Source organism: Dysidea avara, chromosome 8 (genome assembly GCF_963678975.1).
Source record: "Dysidea avara chromosome 8, odDysAvar1.4, whole genome shotgun sequence".
Classification (NCBI taxonomy): Eukaryota; Metazoa; Porifera; class Demospongiae; order Dictyoceratida; family Dysideidae; genus Dysidea; species Dysidea avara.
The window spans coordinates 1,785,015-1,809,994 of record NC_089279.1 but is presented as its reverse complement, the minus strand read 5'-3'; the positions used below and the strand labels follow the sequence as shown (position 1 = coordinate 1,809,994).

Below are 24,980 nucleotides of genomic sequence, written 5' to 3'. Positions count from 1 at the left end.
GTATACAATTGTCAATAGACTTTCACACTGTCACCCCACAAATTCCTAATTCCCCTTAAAGGAGAAATCCTAGAATTAACAATGGTTGACACAATTAATTTGTTGCTGCGTAGGTGTTTTATCAAGTAATTAGATCATTTCTAGGGTAAGGAGTACAATGCATGGTGGCGTGCTGTTAGTATAATTGTGTGATGTTTTATGCCAATGGTAGCAATGATTTTTTTACACTACTCTGAATTGTGTCGTCTTTGTGAATAACGACCAGCACATGTTAAGGTCAACACAAGCAGCACTGTGCATTTAGGGTAAAATAAATAAATAACTAGCTTTATAGCTAATTGTTATGCATACGTAGCATCATGTGTATTATTGGGTGACAGTAACTGGTACAGATACTGACACAACAGCTCAGATCATGTGCATCAGTTTGTCTTGTCACCTGTAAGATTCTAAATGCATGCAAATATTAATACAAATGCATGCATGGCCTTCTACAGAAGTGACCTATTTTGAGAGGGTCTTATAAGGAAAAGTCGATGTACTATGGTATTTATACCAGAAAAAAAAACAGACGTTGCACTGAATACAGTAATTTTATTTGTTTTATTTTTGGGACTTTTTAATGTAAACAATCAAGAAAATATTTTACCTTTTAGGCTAAAATTGCTTAAAACTAGCTTTGTTTCAAATTACAGAACAATTAACTGTGTACATGCACTAACCTTGCACTTTATATAAGATGTTCTTGTTAGCAACTGATTGGGAGTCACATCGACATTTGACACATTAGGCTATAATTGTTTAGCTATATGATCTTTAAGGTGCTCACAAGCCGGCTGTGCTTAGTAAAACTTGTCAGTTGTTCCTATTTATTATAAAATTCTCCCAAATGATATTACAGATGCCCGTCAAATAACTGTGCAGTCAGCAGACATGGTGGCTCTAGGTGACTGGTTTCTAAACTTCCTGCTGCATGCACACTCATAGCATACAAAGCATGTTAAATGTAGGGTTCAGGGGTGCATGCTCCTCCAGGAATATTCTGTCGTCTGAAATTAACTATAGCAGTAATTTTTACTAAAAACTCATCATATGTTAGAGTCTCTATGACAGGCTGCTTGCGCTTTGCTCCTGTTCTGTTTGCTGAGTATCAGGAGCAATGGAGCAGGCTGAAGAGTAAGGGGGTGGGGCAGTGTGAAATTTAAAGCATGCTGCAGGCATAGATACAATTCTGTGTATATATGCATGCTCCTAATCAGTAGCACAGGTTTAACGTCCTATCAGTTTGGTTGGATTGTTAATACTGACAGTTTCTAGGAATGAATGCATGAGTTTTATCTTGATACAATGGACTCAAGTACTAATGATCCTTTCTATCAGTGTAATCTTATAATCCAGTTCTACAGTGAAATTGCTGCTAAATACACCTTGCTTTGTGTGGTGCAAGGGCATCCATCAAGTCCCAGTGTGTACCAGGAATGCTAATTATATTATTAGAATCTTCTTTAATGATGTAGCCACATGCTAAACGATTAAATGACTACAAATCCAGAATCTTTACTTACAGAACTCAATCCAGCTAATCATAGCTGTTGTGTGTTCACCAGCAAATAAACTTCAAAGGTAGTTGCTGATTGAATCATGGGCTGCAGGTTATAAATGAAAATGTGACTGTATATCATAATGCACGTGCCAAACATGTGATCATGACGTGAAGCAAAGTAGCTTGCATGCATGCATGTGCTGGAAAACAAAAGATGTTGCCAGAATGTAAAGTGTTGAGTGTAAGATGTTGCCAGAAGGAAACAGTTTATATCACACAGAATGCTTTTGAAAGAAGTTAGATCACAAGTTAAAAATGTAATTGAATTTAACCATACAGTCGCACACACACGACCATGCTATACTATACTGTATTACATTACACTACAGGGGCGGATCTAGGATTTCAGAAGGGGGTGCTAACAATTGTTGGTTGGCTAAGAAAAGTGAAACTGGTTACATCTAGCTATAGTGTGTGAAGCACGCACACTCAGCATGCGGAGCATGCTCTATCTAGGGGAGTCTGGGGGCATGCCCCCACAGAAAAATTTTGCAAATTTAGCCTATTCAGTATTAAAATTTGGCAATATTTTGACTGAAAAATGATGTCACTTTGTTTAAGTGATTCACAATGCTTTCAATTAAAGCATTATGATTCATCTAGGTGTAATAACGTTGAAACAATACCATTATTCCAGAACAGTTGTAACAGCTACTAGCTGCATGTCATATACGGCCACAGCCAGTAACTAAAAATATATTCTTTACAAGAATAGGAAGGAGAAGGATGCAGCTACACATATGATCAATACTTGCCATTAGTGTTGTGTTTGAAATACCTTAATTTAGTGGTACATTAAATTTAGCAATTTTAGAGTTTGGTTTTTTACTAATTGATTGCATCAATTCACGAATTAATAAAATTTATATGCTGAATTCATCAATATACAAGATAGCTAAATTTATAGTGTATTGCTTGGCTTAAGGTATAGCTAGTGTGCTTTACAGTCTCATGGCTCAAACTATAACATCCAACAGTAAACAATGAAGGGAGGGCTTGAGAGGGCAAGTATACACTCACCATGCAGTGTGTAGAGTACACACACGTAGAATTTTCCAGCTAGGGGTGATGCTCCTTTGGGAAATTTTTGGAATATAGTTATCACAAGATTGAATCTGGAAGCTATTTTTAACCAAATACTCTATTGTACTGAAAGATTGTGGGGGTACAAGATGGATTGTGGGTACAAGATGGATGAGTTCAGTTGTAAGCAATTTTAGAAAAACAGAACTATACTTTTAAATGCTATTGGATTATAAGGCAATACATAATAGTGGATTGTCAAAGATATACACAGGATTGGATCTTAAGGTCATTGTAGAGATTTAAAATGCACGCAAAAATAACTTCAACTTTGTAGTGTATATAACCACAGACTGTTCTGTTACTACGTATTTCAATCTGACTTTTTACAACTATATGGCCCCATCACCATATTAATATTTTATAACCAGAGTCCCAAAATCACTTACATATACAACTAGTTTTTGGCCACAACTAACCCCCCTATATAATGTGACATGTGGTATCATTTGAGCTTATAAAGTTGAGCTTTAAGGGGTTTGGGAGTGAAAACCCTGCATGGCATTAAATTTTATTAGCTTCAATTGATGCTAGATTCAGATAAATGCAGCATGGAATTATGGTACTGATAAAGCAAAAACAAAGAGTTCTCAGATACTGCGGCCTTCAGTGTTAACTGTATGCATGCTAAGAAATTAACCGTTTTACTTAAGCATGTCAACCCAAGCATCAATGTAGCAACAACTGAAATTAAACTATTTGACAGAAGTTTTTAGTGCACAAGTCAAGAAACACCCTGGAAACTTATTAAAAAAACATTAAGATGGGTGTTCTATTAGAGTAGTTGACTGTTCTATTAGAGTATTTCGATTTTTAGCAGCTTTTAGGTTAAGTCTTACACCAAAAGTATAATTTGAACCTCTCTTAGTAATTCTAAGTAAAGATTAGCTATTCTCCCTTCTCTTTCCATCTTTTCATTGCCCGTGCATACGTATAAGATGCAACTGCATCTATACTGCAATTTCTAGAAGCTTCCTAGCTTGCTCATGGTAAAATTTTGGAGGGGGGGTTCTTGAGCACCCCAATCACCCCCCCTAAATCCGCCCTTGCACTACACAAACATATACTACAGTAATAGTATTACTGTAGTATAGTATGTTTGTGTAGTGCAAGAAATTTAATACTTTTAATGGTCACATGTATTATACATGTGACCATTAAAAGTATTAAATTTCTAGTAATGATGATTTGACACTGACTTGTGCTGTACCCTTTGTAGTTGCTGACATAATTTTGAGCATAATAGGTGCCTGAAAGCATCAAGCATAATGCAATGGCGGATCCAGGATGGGGCATTTGGGGCAAATGCCCCCCCCCCCCCCCCCCCCTCTCCACCTTGTGGAGGAGCCAGCCATGCTTCTGATTAAAACAGCTAGTAAATTTTATGTCAGGCCAACCGAGATCAGTTTAAAACTTATGAAAATATGCACATTTTACTAGCATTTATTACAAATTCACCTGAGATCAAAGCGAACCGAAGTCAAACTAACTGTAAAATAGTCACCCAGCACCTTCGTGCGTACTAAGCGCCTCTAAAAATAATTATCGTGTTGCTGTTATTTAAGACATTCAGAGCCTTTAAAACAGTTTTAAGACTTCACAACCATCTGAAAAGGCCAAAATGGCAAATATCAACAGTGAGACACCACTAAGAGGTGATTATTTGCTGCTTTAAAAAAGCAGCACTGAAGTTGACTGAACTATAGAGAATATGGTTCTCCCCATGCATGCAACCACCTACAATTTACCCTATTTGTGCCCCTCCCCTAGCCAGCTCCTGGATCCGCCCCTGTAATGCTAGCATAATAGGCAGAATAATTGTCGTACTGTAAGCAAAAACGCATGCCACATAAAAACTGAAAAAGGTTGACTTACAATAATAGAACAGTCAATGCCACTGATATGACATTAAGTAGTTATCTGACATGATTGTTATTATAGTTTACAATGTAGCTAAATTCTTAATGCACGAGTACTTTTCACATTTAACCAGTTGTTCATAAACCAAAGTTTATCATTATCCATAGAAAGTAACAAAGCATGGGAACTATGGCAAAAATTCTGAGCATAATTATGAGCATGATAGGCAAAATTTTTGAGCACTGCAGCATAGCATAATAGGCAAAATTAAAAGCATAATAGGCTGGAGCCTAACCCTTTGAGTTATTGTCATGTTATAGATATTAGAGCCTATGGTTCTGTAGGCTCTAATATATATGGTTATGCCGACTTTGAAGTAGTTAGTAAACTTTTGAGTTGGGTGACGCAGCTATTGGAAGTACAGCAAAAAACTGCTATCACGAAACCAAGTAACTATTTTATTTTAAAAAATTTTAAATGCTTTTTAAAGCAGGCTAAGCCTGCATTGTCTTAGCCTGCATTGATGGCCTGTGGGCAACATGTAGCCACAGCCAGGGAAAATATACATACACACAAGTTATTACAATACTTTCATACTTATACTATTACTAATAATTACAGTTGATTGAAGTTGGTGGAGATTCGGTTCCCTAGAGCAACGATAACAAGGACATAGAAAATGGTATGTACAGGCTCTCTCAGAATTAAAGTTGTTAGTAAAATGAATCCAGAAGTAGTTAGTTATGTGAAGCTTGATTGTGTTAGTAGATAATGATAGATCTAAGACTGGTAAACAGTTCTAAAGCCTCGCGATTCTGTTGAAGTAAAAATGGTGTTGAGTTGCTGTTGATGTCCTTGAGTGGATACACTTTAAAGTAAGCACTTACTAGTGAATGCCTTCCATTCATGTTGCAATACATGGTGTCCACAAGCAGGATGGAGCGATAAGGTCAGGAAAGGAATCACTAGGGCAAAGCAGTTAACTCGGATGGAAGGAACCACTGGCATGTCAGGACCCTCCCAAAGGACATATTACATCTTGTGTCATTTTGTAATTTGTAATCTAGTTTTGTGACATTTTATAGTCTATTAAACCAAAAGAACGCACTGTCAGACCCGTTTGCTTAATTCAGTGATTCTGTTCTATTCAGGACCAAGCCAGAATCCATTCAATTGCTTCTGTTACTAGCTATAGTTTCCATTCCTTATGATTCTAGATCTTTTGTTGGGTTGGTCTGCAGTCTCAGTTGGTGGGCCAGCTGCTGCTAGAGGAGAGGATGAGGACATGGGCTTGTGCAGCTGCAGGCTGGTGGTGGTGTCTTTTTCCATCTGGTGGTGAGTTTTAGGATTGTAGTTAATGTATTCTCAGTGTCTAGTTGGATAGTGACATTTCTTACCATCTGTAGAGTAATGAACATCAAAAGTCGCTGAAGTGCTAGCAAATCATTGCAGTGATTTTGCAACCATCATTAAATTAATTGTATTGACTAGAGTTATTTGCAAAATATGTCTATGAAAGTCTGGCACCAGCAGTTGACGTACAGTTGTCAACTCTTGCTGCAGCTTCATACACCCCCAACTTACTCGTATCCTCAACTTGGCACCATTAAAGAAAGTTTACTGAATATCCTAATTCTATACCTTTAACTCTTCTATGAGCTTAAATCTTTACTAAATGCCATCATGTTGCTAAAATAAGCCTAAAAGCATCAGAGTAAACTCGACCAGCTGTTGGAATGTAATATTGCAAGCATTCATGTATTAATCATTAACCTATTCCTAACAGCACTAGCCCATATTTATTTTCCTCAATCTCTTTGTATATAGTTCATACAGTCAAACCTTTCTAATCCGACACCTGTGTAATCCAGAATCCTTTCTAATCTGACCAAAATGTCATTCACCAACACTTTTGTGTAGAAAACAACCTCTGTAATCTGACACCTCTCTACTCTGTAACCTGACACAAAATTTGATCCCCTAGACTTGGAAATACATTGTTTTTGACCTTTGTAATCCGACAGAGAATAAAAGCAGCATTAAAAACAATGGCAGAAAATGCAACCAAAGCATTTATGGTTGACAACAATAGAAAAAAAAGCTGTAATACTTGCAATTGTAAATTCTAAAACTAATTCATGACTAAAACAGTGTATGATCCATTTTACTTGTGATTTACTGCATAATCTGACATAATTCTAGATATTGTACAATGTCGGATTACAGAGGTGACTTAACAACCTTCTTAATCCAGCAAAATTTATGGCTCCCATTGAACATTGGATTAGAGAAGTTTGACTGTATATAATACATTCTAATCATTAAATGAATATATTGGTAATTTTAAAAATAGTACGCAGCAAGTATTTTGTAAGTCTAATGTTGTCGGAATTTCTCTTATAGGTACATATGATAAAGATGGCTCAGACCGCAGTGGAACTATAGGCTGGGCTGTTACCTTCAATAATGCTGAACATGGCAACTCTTTTTCCTCAACTACTTGGTCTGGGCAGAGGCAACTGGATGGCAACAACCTTCCAGTGATTTTTACTACATGGCTGTTAACTGTGGATGTGACTCAAACTAGTGGGAAGTGGGATACTGTGCATATCAACCAAGATTTCTTCCGTAGAGCATTGCCTAAGAATGAAAAGATACGGGAAACACTGATTTCCCGGAATTTTAAGGAACATAGGCCTGATGAACTTTGAAACGATTTACAATTTGAAGCTTACTTGAAAAACTTGTCAAATAGCTGCATTGTTTGCATGTTTGCACCACAGTCAAGAAGTTTGTAGCTATGTGAATTTTAGAAGCAATATGAATAATATATTATTGCTAGCAATTACATTTTTACAGTTGATGATGTTACCAGCATAATATTGTGACACCATGACACCCATTATTAGGTTTACAGTTTAGTTGCTAGAGAATTTCTGATATAGTAAATGTGCATGAACTTATTATATGAACTGTGTACATATATGTGTATATGGTCCATCCCATATTTGTACCAAAGACCCATGCACTTATAGCACCCTATTATGCATATACAGCATGTATGTATAGTACATGCATGCACCAAGTTATGGAGTCAAACATTTATTTATATGGTTTTCACTGATAATGTGCACTAAATAGAAATTTGATCACTTTTGTCATTAAGTTAACTATGTTGAACAGAAACAAAATTTAATCAATACCAATTGTTGACCATGCATCCTCATATAGGGACCAAGTGATAATTGGAATCCAGTTAATTAGTTTAGAAACCATGGATATGCTGTTACTACATTCAAATACGCAGCTAGCTATGTATTGGTAGCTAGTCAGTGAATAAATCAACACTGACACATAGCTATGTAGCTACACAATTACAAGGTAACATAAACAACGAAAGTTTGGCGTGACTAAAATTTGGTGAATCAACTGAAGGAATCTTGCCAAACTTTAGCTATTCACCATACAGCTGTTTTATATTGTTTAATATTGGCTGCATTGTAAACCTACATTTTGGATGCTGATTTTCCAAACCTAAGAAGTGCCAAATTTTTGTCTTTGGTACACCTTATTCATAGTTAAACTAATGAAAATATTAAAGATTAAACAATTATGATACACTGGAGTAAGAGTGCATGTTTAATCTGGCTTTGGGCTGCAATATCTTTTAGTAGGCATTCCAGTATCCAAGATTTTTTAATAAAAAAATTCTCCGTATATTCCCCAATAGAACCCTGGCACAAAACAACAACTCGCATTTAACTTGGGATTGCTCCGTAGTCCGAGCTCCAATGAGGATGAAAATCGCTGTGGGGTTTGTCCACACGCTGATCATCATGAAAATCTTAGTTTTGTCATGCACGTTTCATATGAGTAAGTTTTGTATTGTTTCGTATTCTTTTTAAGCCTTGTAATGTATGTAGAATACTTTAAAACTTAAAAAACGTAGTGTCGGGTGGAAGGTAGTCACTGGTGCTTACTTTAAAGTATGTAGTTACTTTGCTCAGGTTAGCGATTTTCAGCTCCAGGGCAATTTTCTGATGGCTGTGTCATCAGCTCAAAAATACAAACCACTTCAAAGTCAGCATAACAATGCCGTAATTGAAACCACAACTCCACCTTAGGTATTGTTGCATCATTGTGGCACCTCCACTTTAGTTGTTTACCTTTACAAGTTGTTAACTTGATGCTTTTACTTACTTGAGATAGCCTCTTGCCTGTGGGTATGCACCATTGTATTCATAAGTGTGCAGTAGGTGAAACATATTTGCTCACTACAAAGCATACAAAGATCGCTGAGATCCGATAACATCTGAAGTTACTCTCATTATATGTACAAACTTGCAGCTAGAAGCAACTGCAGTTTCAAGACAGTACAGATTGCTAGATGGCTTCCTGATTCAATTGTGTCATTTTTCCCTTTAAAATGTATGGGGAGCCCCGGAGACCTTTTTTCAGTTTTAAAGCACTGTGCATGCCAAAGTAGTTAATTCCAACCCGACAAACTATATATTTCTGAGATCGGCAATCAATACTCTATCTATTGAGCATATAAAAAGTCCATTTTTCCAAAATTTAAAAATCGGGCTGGAATGCCTAGACTATAATAGTGATACATAGCTAAATACCAAAGATACAAAAATCAGAGACAAAAGCATTGTGGAATAAATAGTGGCTCTACTTTTGAGTTGAAGTATATAGCTTCAAGATCATGCACATGCACTACTTAATATGACAGCTGCCTTTTCTACTCCCCAAACTTAATGCGGTAATCACCTAGTCTCGCGTGGCCAGACCGCTATTTCAGCGCAGGGGCTTATCGATTAGAGATTATAAGCGCGCGAGGCTCGGGCGCTTATAATCTCTAATCGATAAGCCCCTACGCTGAAATAGCGGTCTGGCCACGCGAGACTAGTAATCACCAGCGTTGAAACCGGGTCACTACTGCTGACCCGGATGACCCACTGACCCGGATTAATTAAAGGCGAGGCGTGCGATAAGAGCTATGTTTCGGCTAGTCTCGAGCGAGTGAGACTACGAAAAAAAAACAAGGTCATCACCTACTGACAATAGCTACCCCTCACCATAGATACCTAGTCTGGCGTAGCCAGACCTTTTATTTTATAAAAGGTCTGGCTACGCCAGACTAATAGATACCCTCAGTTTCGTGCTACATACTACATTTACTAATAAATGGGCGTGGCTGAGCGTATGTTTGTAACGCGATAAGTGGGCATGGCTCACGAAAGAGCTACTCGATAGCGTTTATAAGTTTCCACGTCGTCAAACGAACAATTTCGTTTCTCACGTGATCCAATCCGGGTCAGACCCGGATAATTTGTAAACCGGGTCGGCCCGGAGAAAATGTGACCCGTTTGACCCGACCCGGTTTCAACCCTGGTAATCACACAATAGTCCGATAATAATCACATCATGTGATTGTTCACATGATAAGGGTGTGCCAGGAACGCCCTATTGTTTGTGAAAGTGTGGCTGACAGGAAGAAAACTGCTTGGAGTATTATATAATATCGTACAACAGGCTTGATGATTAATCCGTACATATTGATCTTGTGTTGCTTTATTGCTGTAGCTACAGCTAACACTCCTAGTTGCCTGGTGGGACGCTGGTATAATGAACTGGGTTCTGTGATGGAAATCTATAATGGCAGTGCTGGTGAAGGTGTAATAAGAGGTAGATACAACTCAAATGTGGGAGATGCTAAGAATTGGTATACATTACGAGGTTAGCAGCTGGAATATCACTCAGTATGGTAGCTAGTACTATTTAGTAGGAATCATGGGAGTGCACTTCAGGTCTGGTGCAAAAATCACAAGAAAATCACTATTTTGTAGTAGCTATTGGTCAAGTTGCGACATTGCTCAAACATACGTTATAGCTACAGAAACCTTAAATCCTTTCTAGCTATATTGTTTGATCTTAGCTATATATTTTGTTGAAGTTTATAAGAACTTAGCTACTACTAATTACTAGGTAGGAATGTGCAAAGGTTTCAGTTCTAATGGAAGGGATGGTATAGCGGCAGGAGTGACCTAAAGATGATGAACGCGAGGGATGATCGTATAACGAAGCTATCGACGTCGGCTGCCACTGAGCTACTGAGGTTTTCATCAGCGTTCAAATCTGCGTGACGCCGTGCGTGAAAGCGTACCGGTTAGCGTGATGGCAAAAAGCTGAGTGTGCAATCACGCTAACTGCTACGCACTCACGCACGGCGTCACGCAGATTCGAACGCTGGTGAAAACCCGCTCAGTAGCTAGCTAGCTACGTGCTGGGGAAAAGACGTGGGACACCAGGCGGTTGCACTACGTGTAGTTAAAAAATGTTTGCATCTCTGTTCTAATGTGCGTGACTGCGTATAGCGTCGTGCTTAGTACGTGGTTAGCATGCAGACTTCTGCTCCCGCTTCTGCCATCTTGGCTATCCGGGGCAGTAGGACCGTGAGACCTGTACATGTGGAGCGCCCCACTACCACTGCTGATCTGCGCTTGATAGAGGTTCAGCTTGACTCATCTGTTTAATGTTTTTATTTTTGTTTAATGTGTTCGTTTATGTGCTACCGAAACTATCATGACGCACGGCGTCACGCGATTCGAACGGCAGAGATACAACGGCAGTACTGTTTTTCCCCAAGTATTATACTACTATATATAGACCCAGACATGGTGTTCCGTAACCGTTCCGTTAGGCGGAAAGATTCACATTTGTGCATGTGTGTGTGTGTGTGTGCGTGCGTGCGTGCGTGCGTGCGTGCGTGTGTGTGTGTGTGCATGGGGGTGGAAACCCACACCGGCAAAAGAAATGAATCTGTCTAGACACAAGACTATAGCCTCGAAAGGGGTAAACAAGCCCGTAACGTCGAGTTACGTTTGGCTAAAGGCATCAGTTAGTTATAGTTTGGAAAGAAAACTAAACTACAGGGAAAGGGGAAAGTCATCATCACTACCTTGCAGAGCTCAATACCTTAAAATCATTGGAGCATTATTCACCCATAAACAAACAGAGTTGTTGAAGTAGATTTCTTCTGGCCACTTTAGGTGCATGAAATGCCACTACGGGTGGTGGTACCATCAGCAATAGAATTAAGAACTGACAAGCAAAAGGTGTCCATACCCCAAACATTTCCACAACTAGTGGAATGAAACACCTCCTGCCTTCTCCACAATAGCAAGGTGCTTCACATGCTTAGCCACCTCTCCAGCTGCAGCAACCACCCCAACACAGGAAGTGGAGGAAGAAATATAAGCAGGCTGAGTAGTGCTGCGGACAGAGACATCAAAATAGGCAGGACGACCAAGTTGATAATCATATAATTAATTCACATGGACTTGTACATGCCTTCTTTAGGTTCATATAATAAAACTAGCTGAACTTCTTATGACTATCACTTTTCCCTATGCAACTCTTGATCAACGTAGTCCAATTACAGTAGAAAGCAGTATGATTTAGACATTAGTGCATAAAGCCACTCTACTTCAACATATTTTCAGTCTGAAACATATGAAATAGCTTTAGTTTCTGGGGGTGGGGCTGCACCTCCCAGCTCCACATACCTACTACCCTAGTGCACCCCCTTGTAAAACCTTGGATATTCATCCTTGTGGAGGTCTAAATATTCTAGGAATAAAGTTTCTACTGTTAACTCCCAAAACCTTGAAAATTTTCTCCCTAGGCTGTATGGTATGTACTATATCTATCTGATACCTTGAACAAAGCAAAATGAATATGTCACTTTCAGTACATCAGCTAATTTTTAAAGATGTACAGTAACACTTCCCATCTGTAACTACTTTCTCAACATACTACTTCTACAACTAGGAAAATACAACTAAGGGAAATGGGGATTGTCATCCCTAATGTGCCCAATACCTCAAGATCATTCTGGCATTGTTCCAACTATAATAGCTAATTGACTTTTTTAATGAAGTGCCTATGACACCAGGGTCAATAAGTGCTGCCACTGTTCTGGGAACAACAATCTCACTTTGCCGGTAAGGGTTAGCTAGTTAACTAGCTATCAATAACCAAGTTTGAAGCTGGTTAGAGCTAGCCCTTGAACTGAACTACCTTATTACATTATACAAGCAGTGAAAGACATCATCATAGTATGTGGCTTAACAGGCAATCCCCTTGCAGTGTTAGGGCTCAAGTCTGCTTTGGTTTCAATGGGGTCAGTGACTAATTGTTCTAATTCCATTTAAAGGAACCTTACAAACAGGCTTGGCCTCTTACAAACAGGCTCTGCCCTGAGTAATGGTTACTTACAGCTATAATGTTTTCTTTTCTGATCTATTGTTGTGTATTCATATTAAGGTGTTTTTTTTTTACGATCCTGCTGTTTTGTCTTTGTAGTCCTAGTAGTTTCATTGTTTTTTGTAATGTCTTGTGTTACTGTATGTATGTATTTGTGGGGGAGTACATTCCTTTTGTACAACCCAGCCTTTGATAAAATGAAATCACTAGCTAGGATATTTGGATTTGAATTTTATACTGCATGCGTAAGACTGCCGTGTGGCTAGGAGGTACAACTGCATAACCCCTGGCCAAATAATAGTCACAATATATTATAAAATTGTGTGATTGTTAGATTATCAAAATGTTCAGTACAGCTGCTAGTCATTTTTATGGCAGGCTTTTGATTAAGGCTTTTAAAATCTTTCCTTCTTCAAAACTCATGAACATGTTGATTAGGCCACTCTGACCAAATAAATTCTCTGTTTCCCATCCACTTTCCCATCCACTGCCTGCATCTGGTTACTATCAACTGTAAATATTGACATGTGAGCTGATGCTATTGCAAGATAGCTAGGCTGATCCTGTACAGTATTTGATAATAACTGCAAAATAATTGAAGAATACAGAATAGCGGGTCAATGTGCAAATTGGCACAAATCCACTATTTTTTGCAAAAGAATGTAAAGCTTTATGCAGCTGTTTATGGTTGCACCTGCCAAATAATGGGCTGAAAAGCTGCCAATCTTATAATGGAGATGGACTGCCTGCCCACATGCAAATATGCTAGAGTCCAAGATAGGAAACAGAGAATTTATTTGGGGTTGCCTTCACATGCCACTCTAAAATGAGACTGTAGCTATAGTCCCACACTGAAATGTCACTACTCTCCAGTTATTCAAACAAAATACTATTTCTCACAATGCCTTTTGTACTGAGATTTTGTGAAGGTGTTCATTATGATTGCAACATTGGTTACTTCTTCACCAGGTCTCTTGTTCAGTGTAAGAACCTTACTTTTTAAAGTTTTAAGTAACGCAAAAGCAAAAAGAGTTGGTATCTAGCAGCAGTAACACAATGATATAATGTAGGACTCAAAAACTAGAGGTCAGTGGGTTGAGTCTCATTTGCCACAAAAGTTTTTTACTGTCATGATTTCTGCTTTGACTAGCTAAATATATATGGTATAATAAAGATTGCATGGGTACTGGGTCAAGAACTGAGATAGCTAGCTAGTTAGATTAAAGTGATTATAAGGAATATGGTATTCTTTCCTTTGTTGTGGTATGCACAGGTTTACCAATCATTGTTATGTTACACAAAGCAACTAAATGAAGGATTTTAAAACCTGTTATCCACAGGTATATACGTAGGTACAGGTGTAGAAATCCTCCCTGCTTTTATTACTACTTTACTTCTATGATTCCTACTCAAATATAGCAGGAAGCATATTTTAAAATGAGCTAAGACTCAAAGTGTGTCAAGGAAGTCTAACAATGTTCGACTTTTTCATATAGGCACATTTGATAAAGATGGTTTAGAGTGCAGTGGAACTATAGGCTGGGCAGTTACATACAACAATGCTGATAATGGTAACTCCTTTTCCACTTGTACTTGGTCTGGGCAGCGGCAACTGGTTGACAACCTTCCAGTGATCTCCACAACATGGCTGTTAACTGTGGATGTGACTAAGACTAGTGGGAAATGGGATACCACTTATACCAACCAAGATTTCTTTCGCAGAGCATTGCCTGAGGATGAAAAGATACGGGCCACATTGATTGCTCGAAATTTTAAAGAGCATGTTTGATTGAATCAGATTAACCTTGAAACTATTTTTTTTGAAATTTTGCCATGTAAATTTTTTTGCTGTTGAATATAATTATTATGATAGCTCATAGGTGCAACACTAGCATGAGGATTGTATGTGATGTTTATAAAGAGGCATGTTTAATAATGCATGTTTTTATGAGGTAACTGACTTAAGGTACTTCATGAGACCTATTAGGGAGGGCTTCTAATTTCAGCTTTATATGAGTTTCTGACAAAGCAATGTATATGTCACTGATTCATATAATTATAGCTGTATTAGACATGTTACCACTGAGAGATTTAACTACCAGGTTTCTGTTGGCACTTATAAACAGGATTTGCAAGTGATAAATTTGTTTGCAGTGGACAGGGAGTTGAAGAAGCTATACACAATTTTGCAACAAAGTCAACTGTTCCATGTTGGTGATGCTCTTATACAGAACTGGTTTTAGCTAACACTTTGTGTCTTGTGAGGGAGATGAGAGTGAATAAACTCGCACCCTTGATGCATGTGGACTACAGTATTTGTAGCTGAAGCCTCATCATTTATAAACACTTAGTTACTGGCAAAGTATGCATGGCTTGTAATAACATGAGAAACGCAAACAAATGATACTAAAAGTTGCATTACATGCAGGCCTTGATATTTAATGATATGCATTCTGTAATTTTTATACACCCTTATTAGACAAACAATCATCATCATGGTACTTGAATTACCATAGATCTTAATTTGATGTTTAGTTCCTGCAGTAATGTTAAAGTACAAACTTCCATCCCTCACTCACAATGTAATTGAAAGGCCAGAGGGTTCACATGAATGTACAAAACATTATACTCTAATTATAGTGCATGACTACTGAAACACAATTTTTCACTATGTGATTGTGTAAGCTAAAGCATGCACAGAACACATGGTGAAAAGTGAACTTAACTAGTGTGTGCGTAGATTGATGATATCAAAATCTTGGTCACAATTAATTATGCAGAAAAGAGATTTACACCTATACTCTAGCGTGAGAAGCACACTATGGCATGTCAATCTAGAGGGTCAGGGAATTTTTTGAAAGTTAGATCGTCCCAAGCTGTTTTCAGTGATTTATTAATAATTTAATATTGACTAGGAAATCTCAATCTTGACTAAGGGTCATTCCGTGTCAAATCAACAAGGAATTTAGGGTCACCTCTCGGATTTTGACGAAACTTGGTGTGTTTGTAGTACCTATGGTGCTTACCACTCATGCAAACTTTTAGCTCCATACATTCCATATTTTCTGATTTATGACCACAAATATTTTGAATATTTCATGAAAAATTGGTCCATCTCTAGTTACAAAGTCAATTGCAACCTTGCACTGTGTAAATATTTGTAAACACAATTTTCAGTGATGGAAGACTGTTGATTGACCTTTCCAGTGATCCCTAAATTATGGGATATCTACTTAATTATGGTTCAAAAGTACTTCACTGAAAACTTTAATCCCTTATATTTTGAAAAATGCTGCTTGAAATTTTTCGAATTCTTTTGTGAATAATGATTGGGTCATAGTCTATGTTTGATAAAATTTTTGTGGTGGGACCACAATGGGCTCAAGAGATATAATGAATTATGTTGTGGTATACGGTGGAATTTCTAGTCTATTATTGCTGTATTGGAGTGTACACCTCCAATGACCACTCGCAACAAGGCCATGCCAAGTTTGTCTTACAGAGTGAAGGTGTCTAGGTACATTGCAACTTATATTAGTGACCACCTGTATTGAAAGGCCATCTATGTGCTGCAGTTAAGTTATACTTCTCTAATGTATAGCACCAAAGCATCAACCCTTTCTAGTAAATCCAAAAATGGTCCTAATTATACAGGTTGACTGTAAATTACAGATCTGACCACCATATGTCCATGAACATCATGTAAATGTACCATCTCTTCACAAATACCTTCTTTATTAAGTTGAATACCACTGTAGTGGACTTAGCCATATTTAAGTTGCATACGTGGCTACATAGATACATAGAACAGAACTCCTCAGAAGGGATACCTGGGTACCTTGATAACCAGGACACCTGTTTATACACTGTACTCCCACTCTAGCGGTGCACATACATTTAGACCAAGATACTTCTGTGGCTTCTGTAACATGAGCACTTTATTATGGTCCTAGCAATGGAGGGGTTTTACTATATGCATGTATTACTTGTGCCTCAATGTGTGAAATTAATTGCTACATTACTTTACATTCATGACCACTTTGAAGATCAAGTCATAAACTCATACACTTACTCACATAGGACATGCTGACCACATACTTAACATTTGCCTGTACTGATCTTCAAAGCGTCAACCCAAAATACTTTGAAAAACCATTTTAGTAATTACAGTGCTATAAATCACACATTGAGGTGCAAGCAAGTATTACTAATATAAAAACTCTTGGTACAAGTAATGCATCTACCGTATATAGTGTAACTATTCTATTCCCTGGACCATTGATGAAGTGTTCATTTTTGAGAAACCACAGACTTGTCTTGGGTCCAAAATGTATGTACAATTATAAAGTAAGATCATGAGGCTATTAAGGTACCCAGGTATCCTTTTTGAGGAGTACCTATGCAGCCATGTACGTAACTTGAATAGTGTAGAGTGGGGATATGTATATGAGTGCACTACAGTGAGATTTTACTTAATAAATAAGGTATAACTGAAGAGATGGTACAACATTAATGTGTTTATGGATGCATGATGATCTCATTTATAGTCAACCTGTCTAATAAGGACCATTTTTGGATTTGCTAGAAAGGGTTGATGCTTTGGTGCTATACATTAATATCCAATTAAAGTATAACTTAACTGCAGCACATAGATGGTCTTTCAATACAGGTGGTCATTAACACAGGTTGCAATGCACCTAGACACCTTCATTCTGTAAGACAAACTTGGCATGGCTTTGTTGCGAGTGGTTATTGGAGGTGTACACTCCAATACAGCAATAATAGACTGAAAATTCCACCGCATACCACAACATAATTCATTATATCTCTTGAGCCCATTGTGGTCCCACCACAAAAATTTTATCAAACATAGACTATGACCCAATCATTATTCACTAAAGAATTCGAAAAATTTCATGTAGCATTTTTCAAAATATAAAGGATTAAAGTTTTCAATGAAGCACTTTTGAACCATAATTAAGTAGATAACCCATAATTTAGGGATCACTAGAAAGGTCTATCAACAGTCTTCCATCACTGAAAATTGTGTTTAAAAATATTTACACAGTACAAAGTTGCAGTTGATTTTGTAACTAGAGATGGACCAAATTTTCATGAAATATTCAAAATATTTGTGGTCATAAATCAGAAACTATGGAATGTATGGAGCTAAAACTTTGCGTGAGTGATAAGCACCACAGGTACTACAAACACACCAAGTTTCGTCAAAATCCAAGAGGTGACCCTAAATTCCTTGTTGATTTGACACGGAATGACCCCTAACAGTTTGGAAACCTCAATTCAGAATCAAGAAGGTTGCAATGGTATGCTAATTACCTGCTAATGATACATCTTCTAAATACAAGTAACCCACCACCCTAGCTTTCTGTAGGCCTGAGTCAAATATGCCCAAAATTTTGCCCTAAATGCTTTCAGGAATTTCCCACCTATTGTGCTCTTCAGTGTTCCCATTATACTTGCATTATGCTCCTAGGCTAGCAACATTTTTTACAATTATCTTGAAACATTTTAATCAGTGAACTATCTAACTGATTGTTCTATTAAAGAGTATCGATCTAAGGAGATACATACAATGTATTTGAGTGCTCTATTGCAGTTTCTACTGACTGCTCTATTAGGGAGTATCAATCTATTTTCATGGAAGTAAGCTCCATATATATATCAAAGTATTTATTTATTGATTTATTATCAATTTTGTCAAAAGACTGAGTTGTACAAAAGGACAAGCCTGCAAACGTACTCCCCACAAACACATACATACAGTAACACAAGATATTTCAAAAACAATGAGACCACTAGTACTACAAGGAAAAAACAACAAGATTGCACAAAAACAAAATAAAACCTTATCATGAGTACACGAAAAAAAAAATCAAAAAAAGGAAACGATGAAGGGCTGAACGGAATAAGTGCGACTTTTTAATCTGCAGAATGGCATGAGGTATGGTGTTCCACGCTATTGACAAAGAAAGAATAGCGGAAAGAATTGATAAAAGAAGCTACAGGCTGAATAGATAAAGGATGTGATCTTGTAGGAACTCGAGACAACTGAAAATGTTCAAAAAGGTAACGAGTTCCTGTGGTGAAGATTATCATGAATGAAGTAATATGCTAGCATTGTGTTGGCATAGTACTCCAACCTATTATACTTTTCAGTGTGGAATGGGGGGGGTGGGCAAAGGGGTAGGTGCCCCCCCCCCCCCCCCCAACACCTCCATCCCTTTCAATAAAAATTGCATACAAGATCGAGATACTCTAATAGAGCAGTCACAGTGTTCATGAGGCAGTGTAGCTTAACTACGAAGCTATGAATAAGAAATACATTTGGTAAAAGGCAGCCATTGTTGCTGTGAAATTGCATACAAGATCTAGATACTCTAATAGAGCAGTCACTCTAATAAAGCAGTCACAGTGTTCATGAGGCAGTGTAGCTTAACTATGAAGCTATGAATAAGGATCTCAATAAGGATCTTCATATAGTATATACATTTGGTAAAAAGGAGCCATTGTTGCTGTGACCTTTTTTTTTTATTTTGGTCTTCAACTTTTTCAGCAAAGTGCACCCCCCTTTCCAAAGTCTGGATCCACCCCTGCTTTTTATTAACTGGCATATTTGATGCAGGCCTACATTCCTGGTTCTGAACCAGGCTTCTCGGGATACTGAGGTTTTAGAAACTGGTCAAGTAATATTGGGTGGTAGAAATTATATTCTACCAAGGTACAAAAGGTTCTGATTGTGAGCAGTCAACCACCTAATAGGATATATACTGTAGTAATGCAATGAAAATTAAAAATCCAAAAAAATCCTGGGAGTAGGCTTGAGCCAATTATGCTTTGAAAATAGCCTATTATGCTTTTGAGCAGTGCTCAAAAATCCAGCCTATTATAATATGCTTTCGAAATCAAGATTATGCTCTAGAGTATTAGAATATATCAGCCCTTTCTGACTGCTGTATTAGAGTAAGTGACTGCTCTATTAGAGTATCTCGATCTTATTTCCATGAAGTGCGAATAATCAACCAAGAAACAATAAAAATGATAACATTGCACAGTTTCTTGATATGAAATTCAGTATTAAGATGTAATGTTATTGTGTTTTGCGGTATTCTTGGTGCGTGCATTGCGCATTTAATTAAAAATCTTGAAAATCATCCTACTATGCTGGCATGATGCTTGATGCTTTTGCTAGCCTATTATGCTTGAAATTACGCTGGCATAATTGGCGCAAGCCTACCTGGGAGCATGCCCCGATAATGGCATTCAACTATCATACCTTTTTATGCTCAAATTTCACATTGTCACATCCCATCCCATTTCTATTTGGGCTGCTTCACTGCCCTCAATACTTGGCATGTAGAAAATATATAAGCTCTTAACAACTATGCTGAGAAAATGTCAACTTTTACATTTTTGGCAAAAATTGCTGCCCTATTGAATTTCAGAGTACATAATTTTTACAAAATATCCTTGGGGAGCATGCCCCCATATGCAGGAAGTTTGGAAAGCAGTCCTGGAGCTGTCCATGTGAATACTGCACACCATACCTCCTCAATTAGTGCTGATGACTAAATTAGCTGCTCTTAGCTTGTTGCAACTTACGTGCTGCATATCCATATGTATCATTGCTTGTTTAAAAAGTATAGTTGATCTTGCATAACTATGCCATAACTGAGGTTACATAAATATTTGATGAACACAATCATGGCTACACCTATTCACCAACCTGTTAATGGTATAGAAAACGCTTGGCAATGCTGGAAAGACTTATTTTTCTCTGCAGCTACTTCAGTCATTCCTACCTTCAAATGGAAACGGTCTAAAATGAAGCAATGGTTTACATCAGCTACTTTGCATTTGATAAGAGTTAAACGCTGTGTTTATCGCCAAATGAAACATTTTGGATCTGATTTGTTGAAAGCCAAGTATAAAGCCATTAGTAAGTTGGTTTGCTCTCAAACCAGAAAAGACACGTCAGATCATGTAACCAATTTATCAAAGTCATATTTTGCTAACTCTAAGAAATTTTGGAATTTTCTTAATTCCGCCGTCGGCATCCAATTCTGCCTCTCAAACATAATGATTCATCAGTCTCAGATGATAGTAGCAAGGCCAACACTTTCAACCAATTCTTTTATTCTGTCTTTACTGTTGAAGATAACAACAGTCTCTTTGAACTGCATCAATCCTTGGAAGTCCACCCTAAACTGATCAATTCAATTGATGTTTCTGTGAATAAAGTTCATCAGGAGCTAGTAAATCTCCAGAAAGACAAAGCCTGTGGTCCTGACTGTGTTCCTGCCTATTTACTTCAAATAGGTGCTGATTTTCTTGCTAATTACTCTATTGTTCTATGTGGAGATTTTAATGTTCCAAATAATGATTGGTCTCTTGCTACTCCCATTGTTTCATCACCTGTTAATTCTACATTTTTTTCTCTTGTTCATGATAATTTTCTGACTCAACTAATTTCTTCACCAACTAGAGGTGGTCATATCCTTGACTTGATCCTTACTAACAATCCCAGTTGTGTGTCTAATGTAAGAGTTGTTGATAACTTGCCGGGATCTGATCATGATGCTGTAGAGTTTGACTTGTCTGTGTCTTCAGACAATATTGTACAATCCAGCCGAGTTTTATTCAACTACTCTAAAGCTGATCTTCATGAATTTCAGGAAATCTTATCTAATGTTCCTTGGAACTGTATTCCTGGCCGCTTATAACAGCTTTTGCTCAACTCCATTTGACACGCTATGAATGTCACCATCTTGAAAAGCAATGAGGTGATGTCATACAAAGTATTGATTAGTATCAGACATTTATAGCTTTACTGATACAAGTCGACACTGCCAAAATTGGGCTGATACCAATGCTAGTATCGGTATCGGTGCATCACTAATGATGATATACACACTGCACTACAATACTCATGCAGATGTTCCCAATGCACAATAAATTCCATAACTTAAAAAAAAAAATTAATTAACTTACATCCCACTCTCCACAACCTTCAGTGTCATTTCTTGATGGCAAACACATCACATGAGCAGGGTCATGTGATCTTAATGAGTACTCAAGTTTCAATTTTATTATCCGAGTACCAAAAATCCTTAACCAGTACTTGAGTACTTCCAGTATTTGTTTCAGCCCAATAACAAAATCTGCTGGATTCATACCAGCGTTGAAACCGGGTCGGGTCATCCGGGTCAACCGGGTCACATTTTCTCCGGGTCATCCGGGTCTGACCCGGTTTACAAATTATCCAGGTCTGACCCGGATTGGATCACGTGAGAAACGAAATTGATCGTTAGACGACGTGGAACCTATAAACGCTAGTCGCGTAGCTCTTTCGTGAGCCACGCCCACTTATCGCGTTACAAACATACGCTAAGCCACGCCCATTTATTAAGTGCAGTCTGTAGCATGAAACTGTGTCCGTGAAACTGTGCCCACTAATCGATTACATACATTCATGAAAGCCAACTACTCAAATTTGCTGACGATGCCAAGTGCTTTATCCATATTAGTACACTCTTTGATCATAAGGCTCTTCAAGATGATATCACTGCTCTTTTAACTTGGTCAAGGGATGTTGATCTGGATTTTAGTTTAAAGAAATTTATTGATTTATCATTCAAACGTAAACTCGACACCACTTATTCTATGTCCAATTCAATTATACCTCATGTCAATTCTCATAAAGATCTTGGATTAACATTATCTGAAGACCTAAGTTGGGATAAACATTACAAAGACATCACTGCTCGAGCATACAAAATGCTTGGACTAATTCGCCGTATTTTTTCCCCCACTCATTTACCTTAACATTGGTTAGACTGTATGTATTATTGGTAAGATCACAGTTACTCTACTGTACGCAAGTTTGGCGTCCTCACTTAATGAAAGACATTTTAAACCTTGAAAGAATACAACGTCGTGCCACTAAATACATCTTGAGTGATTACATTAGTTGTTACAAAGACCGTTTGATAAATCTGAGGCTCCTCCCTTTAATGTACATATTTGAACTCCAATACATACTGTTTGCTATTAAATCTATCAAATCACCAACTAATCAGTTCAACATCAATGACTACATCACTTTCAACTCTACCAATACTAGATCAGGCTCCAGCAACAAACTCTTGTTACCTCAACATCTTAACAACATATCGCGACATTCTTATTTTCATCGTTTACCATCCCTGTGGAATGCCATACCAATTCTGGACCTAAACATGTCAGTTTGCTGGCTGAAATCTAAACTGAAATCATATCTGTGGGACCATTTCCTGACTAACTTTTGATGAAAACAATAACTGCACTCTACATTACTTATGTCCATGCTCCAGAAGTCACCAAACTAAACCTCCAACTACCAATTTTAATCACTTATAATCTTAACCATGTAATTATGTAATTACTTAAGTAGTTAGTATTAATTGTATGTATTTTATGGCTGTTGGTTGCTACCAACAGACCTTTGGTGTTTTTGTTTTTTACACCATAAAGCCTAAATAAATTTAAAAAAAATTATGTATGAGTTGTATATAGTCTAGGTCTAGTCTTGCAGCAGGATAAGTACTTTTGTGAGCCACACCCATTTTAATATATTGGGAAATTGCAATACTAAGTATGTACGAATCCACACCCAATTGCTGTCTGTAAACTCACAGAAGCTATATATGTGGAAACAAACCCACTGACTGATTTTAAATTATAAACTTACCGGCTTAGTTATCACATAACTACTTGTTTACTCAACACGAATCGAACGCTCGAAACGTAGTCTCGCTTGCTTGAGAGTACCCGAAACATAGCTCTTATCGCGCGCCTCGGCTTAATTTAATCCGGGTCAATCCGGGTCACATCCGGGTCAAATCCGGGTCTGACTCGGATAGCACGTCATCCGGGTCAGCAGTAGTGACCCGGTTTCAACGCTGATTCATACCGTTTGTCAACTTTGAGTTTTTTATTATTATTTACCTATACTGTACAACTTCAGAAATGAAGAAAAATGTACAGACGAATCACAAAAAGTTTAATTGTGGTCACACCCTGTGTACCACTATCTTGCACTTTTCTCAGTGATTATGCAACCACTATGATGTCAAGTGCTACCAATTTTGATCGTTTTATTTTACTCTTGGCATAAACGTTCTTCCTTCCTGGAGCATTACACACATACAGATAACTAGACACAAAAGTACATGACAAAGAGACAAATACAAAAACAAACATCACTGAGACTGTTGAAGACGCGTAATCACCCTCGTGACGAACAACGTGTGAGATACTTAGCATGCACACATATCAGAGTACACAAAAGGCTAACAGGTAGCCTCTGCTGCTGTGGATCAAACGATATGAATCATTTGGTCATCTCAGCTTGGGCCCCATAAATCGTTATCATAACATAACAACTAAGATTACATGCATAGACTACTTACTCCGTTCAGTCAGAGTTCAGTAGTATACTCGGAGGAAGATTGAGGTCTATGGTAGGGCTCCACTAGTCTGGCGCGGCCGCCCCTCGCAAACAGGAAGGGTCTGGGGACTCTAGCATTGTGTAGTCTACTTGTGCGAACTTACCGAAAACTGGTGCGTCCAATCAAATCGCTTGCCTGCTCATTTAGTGACGTGATGTCCGCTTTGGCTAACTTGATAGGCGGCAAACTATGGCTTCTGTTTTGCTTGTCACGAGTCTTGTCCAATTAGAGCAACTTATCGTGAAGGAATAAGGATGGCATATTAAAAAAGTACAAAGAGTACGTTAAGTAGTCTTGTAAGTTAGAAGCGGTGAGTTTTTTGAGCGTTCCATGGATATGAATATCGCAATGACTAACGATAATGGTGCAATCTAATTACGGAAAATCACGTCACTCTTCCTGTTTGCGAAGGGGCGGCCGCGCCAGACTAGGGCTCCACTACACTTCGGTGCGAGCACAACACCACAAGGTCACGTGATGGTAACTAATTATCTACTGAACAGGTTTTTCTCTAGTTTACTGAGGATTTCCAAATCTTTGCAACACCAAAGCGCAATGCGTTCACGTGCACGCCGGAGTGCACGCCGGAATGCACGCCGGAGTGCACGCCTATTACGAGAAATTTAAAATTCTTATAACACACCATGAGATCA

General features: G+C 37.9%; 1 protein-coding gene and 1 long non-coding RNA gene across 2 annotated transcripts in view; one reads left to right on the top strand and one right to left on the bottom strand.

Moving 5' to 3' along the window:
• The window catches only part of LOC136265259 (uncharacterized), a 162,033-nt gene extending 152,687 nt beyond the window's left edge, over nucleotides 1–9,346 (bottom strand). The window contains exon 1 of the long non-coding RNA XR_010705455.1: nucleotides 9,323–9,346. This is a non-coding gene — a long non-coding RNA (uncharacterized lncRNA). The remainder of the gene's footprint in view (nucleotides 1–9,322) is intronic.
• A 734-nt stretch (nucleotides 9,347–10,080) lies between these two features.
• LOC136263975 (streptavidin-V1-like) lies at nucleotides 10,081–14,697 on the top strand. The gene is made up of 3 exons (XM_066058646.1): nucleotides 10,081–10,103; nucleotides 10,158–10,291; nucleotides 14,317–14,697. The coding sequence occupies exons 1-3, from the start codon at nucleotides 10,093–10,095 to the stop codon at nucleotides 14,607–14,609; spliced, it is 438 nt and encodes a 145-aa protein (XP_065914718.1). The 5' UTR covers nucleotides 10,081–10,092; the 3' UTR covers nucleotides 14,610–14,697.
• Nucleotides 14,698–24,980: the final 10,283 nt, after the last annotated feature.

What these genes read in the sequence shown, in the direction of transcription:
- LOC136263975 (XM_066058646.1), top strand. An exon ending in GAATTGGTATACATTACGAG is followed by an intron (nt 10,292 to 14,316) that starts GTTAGCAGCTGG and finishes TTTTTCATATAG; the next exon opens with GCACATTTGATAAAGATGGT.